Raw genomic sequence first — 8,164 nt, forward strand, 5'->3', positions numbered from 1 at the left:
GAGTTTTCTTTGAAAAAGTCACATTAAAATTGTAGAGCTCTTAGATACTAGAAGCTAATGCATGTTATATTCAGCTTCCGAAAAAGAATTTAAAAGGTTGAGGAGTTTTTGCCAATAATAAAGTGGGGAGAGAGATCATTTATTTGTGAATCGTGGATTATTCTAATAATTACTTACTATAAACCTTTTAAATGAAGCCTGTAAGTATCAGAATAATAAAGTAAGTAAGTTGGATTGGCGCATTGGATTGGCGCATAACTGCAGATTGAAGAATTCTTTTTGGAGTGAAAGCTAATAATAACTGGAAGTTCCACGGACTTGTCTAATCTCTGAAATGGGGATTTCACCCTGATATGCCCTTACTATGAAAGGTTGAGGCTACATTTACTGCCTTGTTTTCCTAGAGGCTTTAATCTCCTCTGGGCCGTCACGTATCTGGGACCGCCAGAGGGAGCAGGAGGATGGCATAAACTGCTGATAAAGTGGAATGGTTTTTAAAAGAGATGAAAACTGTAGAAAACTGTCAAGCAGTCATCTTCCGTAGACTGGGAACATTCTCCAGAGGAAATGTGTGCTTCTGTGATACTATTTTAAGGGGCTTTATGAATTTGAGTCCCACCTTGCTAACAAAATACTTGCGTGCCAGATAGTAGCGCCGATCAAATGTCCTGGTAGTGTCTTGCCGTAAGAAGTTGTCTTTCTTTTCTGTGAAAGGAATGACCTTGTCTTATTAAAATTGTGTTGCAGGAAATCCAAATGAAAAGAACAGCTATTGAAGCATTTAATGAAACCATAAAGATATTTGAAGAACAGTGCCAAACCCAGGAGCGGTACAGCAAAGAATACATAGAAAAGTTTAAACGTGAAGGCAATGAGAAGGAAATCCAAAGGTTGGTGACCCAGGAGGGTTTCCATTGCCCATGGTGCTAGAGATCACCACAATTCTCTTAAACTGTTTAAAGGTGACCTCGCTTTCTGTGAAACGACAGGGAGAGAGAAAGCATTCTTTACCTGAGGAAAACTGCCGGGAAGCAATACTGCAACCCTGGGGGAACTTTCATGACGCTCCAGGTAATTGTGGATGCACTTCTCTTGCCTGCAGGATTATGCATAATTATGAAAAGTTAAAGTCTCGAATCAGTGAAATTGTCGACAGCAGAAGGAGACTGGAGGAGGACTTGAAGAAGCAGGCTGCCGAGTATCGTGAGATTGACAAGCGGATGAACAGCATTAAACCAGACCTCATTCAACTGAGAAAGACAAGAGACCAATACTTGATGTACGTACTGGAAATGGAACCCTGCACGTGCATGATCGGTAATTGCAAAAATCAAGGATAGGTTCTTAATGCATTTTCCTTTTAAACCTCTTTTCCAGGTGGTTGACTCAGAAAGGTGTTCGGCAGAAGAAGCTGAACGAGTGGCTGGGCAATGAAAACACTGAAGAGTAAGTAGTTAGCACAGATGGGAGGTAGCAAGGGTGTTTTTTTGATTTAAGGAAAATGCACAACTTGCTTCGTTTGCAGAGCAAGTGAGGAATGGAACGTCTCGTAGGAGAAAATATTATCAGTCTCATTACCCAGCATTTTAAAAAAGGAAAGTTTAGCAAAGGAGAATGCGGATTTCCTTTTCCCCCGTAGGGCTTTGAAGTGACATTGTGTCCGTGATGATGTCCTGGAACCGTCTAGAAAATCCCAACATGTTTTGGGACCAATGTGGGCGGGGGGAGGGGGGCGTTGTTGGGGGAGACAACCCTGTTTAGCATATTTTTAAAGCTTAAGTATATGTTTTGTTTCAATTATTTGAACACTGGTGTTCCTCCTAGTCAATCAATTTCCTGATCTAAACTGGACAAACGGGATTGTTTAATACCTTGCTCTCTGCCGCAGGTAGCTGAGCGTAGGTGCTGACTTGAAAACAGGAGGAGTATCACTTAGTGCTACTAAAACTCTTTGTTCGGGGCGGGGGTTGAAGGCTAAACTCAATGAGGAAACTCAGGCCGGAGAAGCTGGTTGAGTCAGACCCGCAATCGCTGGCCTGACTTGCTTGGAGGAGGGGCAGGAACTCGATTGAAGTGAGGAGAGGGCCCTTTCTCAGAGGGGCAGGCTGCTGGCTGCCATGTACTTCATTTAGAAACCTTCTCTTCTACCTTTTTAGCCAATATTCGCTGGTGGAAGATGATGAGGATTTGCCCCACCATGACGAGAAGACGTGGAATGTTGGAAGCAGCAACCGAAACAAAGCCGAAAACCTGTTGCGAGGGAAACGAGATGGCACTTTTCTTGTCCGGGAAAGCAGTAAACAGGGCTGCTACGCGTGCTCCGTAGTGTATGTACCTCCAGCCAATTACTTGTCTCGTCAGACATCTCAAGGAGGTGTTTCATTCATTCAGCCAGCCAACCGTGCGGGCAAGGATTTGGAAAAGTTGTAATCTTTAAGAGTGTTACAGTAGTACAAGGGTGGAGAAGAGGAAATCAAACCTAATATTTTCAGTTCTAGGCAGGAATAGCTGTCGAGTAGAAAGAAACCTGCTGTTTAGGTGGAAGACTAGGGCTTGGGAGAAGTCTGGTTTTTCTTTTTCATCTTTTAAATGGAAATAAAGAGCCACACTTGCTGCTTTTTGGGGGGGGGGGGCTTCCGTATAGTTAGATTCTGAGGTGATTCACATGGAAGCACCACCCACAGGTAAAGTCCCCGTCAGGGACAGGTCAAAACAGTAAGAGAAAGGACCCTGGTCACTGTCCCTGAGCTAAGTACACCCAAGAGAAGACATTTCCATCCTATGGCCTATTTTCCTTTGTTTATGTGATAGTTTGGGGGTACTTTGAAGAGTGAGGTTGGATCACTGACAGACATTATTTCAGAGACGGAATGTCCTCTAGGAGAGAAAGGGTCTCCGAGTATTTTATAGCCCGTCATCTCCGTCCATTTAAGCAGAGAAATATTGCTACAGGAAAGAGGTGAGAACTTTGAGTGAGGACAAGGGAATAGGAGAATAGAGAGTGGATGATGGAGAGGTATGTGGACGATTCCAGGCCTGCCTGAAAGGAGGAATCCTGTTAATAAGTGTAACAGGCTTGTACGATTATTATTATTGTAATTGTAATGGTACCAGTACCACTCTGGGCAGCAGCACTCATGGTAATGGCTGAAGTCACCACCCGTTGCCTGCTCACCGCATTCTAGGCATCCAGCAAGCCCCTCCCATACATCGCCTCATTTCTCAAAGCTCCCCTCTTACAGATAGGTTACTGCTGTCTCCCTTTTAATCCATGCTATAGATGACAATCCAGTGGCTCAGTGAAGCTGGGTTACCTCCCGAAGGTACTCAGCCAGTAAGTAAGCGACAAGGGACAACTCCACGAGCCTAGGGCTCCCCCAGGACTGGTCCCCATGTGGAGGCTGGCCTGCATCAGGGATTTTTCACCATGCTTTTACCAAAAAACGCCTCATCCTGGCCCAGCTCACCCAGGCCCTTGTGCTCTCTCTCCGTGTGCAGGGTGGACGGTGAGGTCAAGCACTGCGTCATCAACAAGACGGCCACGGGCTACGGCTTCGCCGAGCCCTACAACCTGTACAGCTCCCTGAAGGAACTGGTGCTCCACTACCAACACACGTCCCTCGTGCAGCACAACGACTCCCTCAACGTCACACTAGCCTACCCGGTGTACGCGCAGCAGCGGCGATGAAGGGCCGCCCTCCCGCCTGCTCCTCACCTTCAGCTCCCCGAGGCCTCCAGCAAGCACAGGGCTCCCCTGCAGCCTGAGCTGGGAACTGAGCTGCGGACACCCAGCCGCCTGTCTTCAGACGTGACTCGAGCTTTCGGTCACACGGCAGTAGGGGAAGACACATACGCGGCGGGCTCGCAGTGGGCGACGACCACCACCATTCCTCGTCTGGAGTGCTTAATTAGCCTTCCTTCTTTCTTTCCTCTTTCTTTCTTTTTGGTTTTGTTTTTTGGATTAATTTAAAGAAGTCACAACCACACACGACACCAAGAGAAAAAGAAAGAAATGCAAAAAATCTCTGCGTGCAGGGACAAAGAGGCCTTTAACCATGGTGCTTGTTCGCGCTTTCAGAAGCTTTACCAGCTCAAGAGTTGGGACCTTGGAGACCGGAGCGGGGACGGGCTGACGAGCCCTGGCCTGGGGTCGCTCGGTCCAGCCTGGGTGGTGCCGTGCACGGTGGCCCAGACACATCGCACTGTGGATTATTTCATTTTCTAACGAAATGAACCGATATGTAGCAGAAAGGCACTTCAGCTCACAGGGGACACTTTGGGGAACGTCCGCTCGTGTACGTTCAGAGGAAATTCTGTTGTAGCAAAGTGCCAGAAAGTGTTTCGTTAAAACTCTACAAACCAAGAAAACCCACCAACAGGAAAAATGGAGCTTGGAAAATAGGACTTCAAAATGACATTTAGTATATAAAATATGTACATAATATTGAATGACTGACTAACTATCAAATAGATGGATTTGTATCAATACCAAATAGCTTCTGTTTTGTTGTGCTGAAGGCTAAATTCACAGTGCTATGCAATTCTTAATTCTCATCATTGTTACCTGTTTTAAACGTACCTTCAGAATAAGCTTCCCCTGCCCCAATTTTTGTTGCTTGAAAATACTGTCCCGATTTTTTTTGTTAACATTCATTTTGTCACTCGTTACCTTTTTTTTTTTTTAAAAGAAGAAATGTACAGGATGCCAGTTTAAAAAAAAAAAAAAAAAATGGCTTCAGATTTAAAACTATGAAATATTTTACAGTTTTTCTTGTACAGAGTACTTGGCTGTTAGCCCAAGGTTAAAAAGTTCATAACAGATTTTTTTTTTTGGACTAAATGTTTTGTTGGGCAGTGCCTGATAAGCTTCAAAGCTGCTTTATTCAATAAAAAAAGAGAAAGATGATATATGAACATGACAAAGTATGGCTGAGTGAGTTCAACAATGTTGTTTCAAGACTTACGATACGGTACCTGGCAATGTTTGTTTCATAAAGAATTGTGAACTTCTTGAATCTAGGGAGGGGAATGTAGCAAAGGGATGTACAGGTGGGGGTGGGGGGGGGGGGTGGCAGGATGGCATGCACTTTCTCTTTCTTGTGATTGATTACAGAGAAGTGGATCACTGCAAAGTGAAGTCTTTTCCCACTTTGATCTGCTACTTTACTTACTATACCCTCATGACAATTACAAACCTACCGGAATGCTAGGTCTTAGGAAGGAAGGCAGGCAGGCAGGGTCCTGGAGCAGTGTTCACCCTTGTTGGAAACACTGATTTCAAAGTATCATTGCTGCATTTAGAAAAACCTGTCTCTCTTTAACATTAGACTGACTACCCGTTAAAAACCAACCAACATCCACTGTAGAGAAAGCATGATCTGAAAAGATATTTTTATCTGGATAGCTGCTATTTTCCTAGCCTTCCATCCAACTTAGATCAGAAGGCAAATAGACAGACATGGTCATAATCGTTCCTGCCCTGATTGTGGGGAGCTTGTTCAAGCCAAGTCATGGCCAATGTAGGAATCATAGTAACAGTCCTCATTCATTCACCCAAATAATTGTATGTGTTACACTTCACTGTGGGGAAAAGGAAGGAGTTGTTAAGAGTATTCTTTCCAACTGAAGGCAACAGCAAGAGATCTCTCTCTCTCTCCAATTTACATATGCAAAAGCCTTTGGGTTCAGTGGGCACTGTACCTGTGGTGGGAGGAATAAAGGGGAGATTAAACTGGACACTTAACAACTTCAGTTTTCCTTGCTCAATATTACATTCACCACAGCTTTATTTCTCTTTCCTTCAACTACTGGGGGGGTAAGGGGGTTTTCTTTTGTTCTTTAATGTTCCTTTTAAAATTCTTTTGAAAGAATCAGTCTAGTGGCTGACTTAATCAACTGTAGAATGTATTTTTTTTTTTTTTCCTTTTTACATGAAGCTACTCATATCAATAGCAATAGTCAGTCTTACAGCCGGACTGTCAGCCCTCAAACTTGACTGTACTGACCTGACCATCTCCCTCGCATCTCCAGACAATTGATGATTCCCCTGGTTTTATTCTCTGAGTGTCTCCTTTACAACTATCCTTCCATGTCATACAGAAGCCCAACCATTAGTTAATAGTAGTTTATCAACTAGGTTTGGTGGTTTTTTTTAGTAGCACATCCATGTATGCTATTAAGGAACTTTAATTTCTAAAATATAAGATCTGAGATGGAATATTGCATTAAAAAGCTACCATTCTGTTCATGTTTTTGCTTCAACACTTCACAAGATGGCATGGTATTTAGGCACTTGCCTTATTTCTTTATCTCACGAGCAGAAACGCAATAGGTTTTTCTTTGACCAGCAAAGGCAGGATTCATTGTTTCCTGTCACCATGAGTCACAACTTACCTATGAGGCTTCGCCTGTGCCCAGTACCCTTCTGACAGCGTGTGGCATGCCATCACATCTGTCCTTGTAGATGTTTGACCAGCAGGGCTCTGAGTCCAATCATTCATCTCCTAACCACACTGAGCGGCTTATGATTAGGGATGGATACAGCAGAGCCCCTCCTGATACATGCTTACATCCATGCATTGATTTTCCCCACCCAATGCAGCATCCTGAAGATAAAAGCCAGAAGCTAAGCTGCAGAGAGGCTGTGATGGGGCTCTAGAATTGGGAGCACTGGGATCTGATATAATACATGAGGGAAAAATCATAACCATGTTGAAAAGGCAAAAACCTGTGTCTGCAACATCTGACGACTTCACGGCCCTTGATATGTGTATATATGTATATGTGCATGGACTGTGTTTCCAGTACACCTTTCAGCCAAAACAGATCCACAGTCGTTGAGTTCAAGTACACAACAAGCCAATGTCTAGTACAATTCTTGTGTGTGTATGGGTTTTTTTTTTCCTTTGAAGTTGCTTTGTTTTGTCTTATAAAGGTGAAAAGTGTTTGCAAGTGAAGTGAGAAGAAGTTCATAATTCTTTGGCTTGTTTCTGTTGTTTAAAAGTTACTCCTTTTGGGTAGCTGGTCTATGTGACTCGCTGAACTTGGAAATCCTCGTTTTCAGTGTGTCAAGTCAAAATGTGTTTATATGAGCTGTCACTGTGGGGAACCAATTGCTTTGTCATATAGCTGGTTATGAACTAGTAACGTGTTTGGGAAGTCCTACTGATGTTCCTTTTTGGGAGAAAAATTCTGCTGGTTCTAACAACTGTGCTTTTGCTATGCATGGTATCCAAGTCAGTTGGAGAGCAGACCCTGAAATTTGAGTTCAGGGTCATTTAAGAAAGGGGCAGTTTATAGCACAATGCCTCACATGGGACAAAGTTCTGAAATGCCAAATTCTTATTTTTTAGAAATCTCGTTATATAAATTACTAGTATAAATTACTAGTATTATGAACAAAATTGGGTTCATTGGAAACACTAACCAACTTAACATTGAACTTGTCACCATGAGATAGCATTAGCTGCCCAGGATGCTGCTATTTAAAAAAAGAAAAAAAAAAAAAAAGGCAAAATAAACAAAAAAAACATTTATATGTGTGTATTTTTTAAAGCTACAATCTCTTCGATGTTTTTACAAATCCGTTTCTATGACATTGTTAAAATAAAGTTGGTCTTTTGACGAGAGGGAGGATGTCATGGTCAGTTGTAATTTTGCCTTTACAAGGCACCTGGGGCGGGGGGCGGGGGGACTGTGCCTCCTTGACATTTGTTCAAGCTATAGATTCAATGGAGCTATGTCTTGTTGTTTTAAGTTGCTTTAATGCATTGTATTAGGTCTTCAAACAGAATAAAGTTTGTTTTGAAACTTAGGTTACGGTTTGAAATTTCAGTGATCACTGAAGACATATGTTCTCTTGCTCTTTTGGTTAATAATGTTGCTTCTCCTTCTGTAGTCTCCCACCCACCCCCTTTCACTGTCATTACATTATCTCATTTTTGTCAAGTGAGAAGAACACATGAATGATGGCTCAGTGTCATTTACATCATTTCACTATATCCTTAATGATGAAAAGAAGTAGCTCTAGGTGATGTCATTGCAAGGCATGTTCTTGCTCCAAGAAAATGTGATGTCCACTGTCCCTCAATCCCTCCCCTTCACCATCCATCCCCAAACCTTCAGAATTGTTCTCTACAAACTATGGTTAGTGAATGTATCTGGC

General features: G+C 42.9%; 1 protein-coding gene across 5 annotated transcripts in view; it reads left to right on the forward strand.

Annotated features, from left to right (window-relative positions):
* The window catches only part of PIK3R1 (phosphoinositide-3-kinase regulatory subunit 1), an 85,390-nt gene extending 77,577 nt beyond the window's left edge, over nucleotides 1–7,813 (forward strand). For all 5 annotated transcript variants that reach the window (XM_068535443.1, XM_068535444.1, XM_068535445.1 and 2 more), the window contains 5 exons: nucleotides 748–890; nucleotides 1,103–1,279; nucleotides 1,378–1,446; nucleotides 2,157–2,327; nucleotides 3,499–7,813. In XM_068535443.1, the coding sequence (XP_068391544.1) occupies nucleotides 748–890; nucleotides 1,103–1,279; nucleotides 1,378–1,446; nucleotides 2,157–2,327; nucleotides 3,499–3,688 (750 nt within the window). In that variant the 3' untranslated portion in view covers nucleotides 3,689–7,813. The remainder of the gene's footprint in view (nucleotides 1–747; nucleotides 891–1,102; nucleotides 1,280–1,377; nucleotides 1,447–2,156; nucleotides 2,328–3,498) is intronic.
* The last annotated feature ends 351 nt before the right edge of the window (nucleotides 7,814–8,164 follow it).

This window comes from Eschrichtius robustus, chromosome 2 (assembly GCF_028021215.1).
Source record: "Eschrichtius robustus isolate mEscRob2 chromosome 2, mEscRob2.pri, whole genome shotgun sequence".
Lineage (NCBI taxonomy): Eukaryota > Metazoa > Chordata > Mammalia > Artiodactyla > Eschrichtiidae > Eschrichtius > Eschrichtius robustus.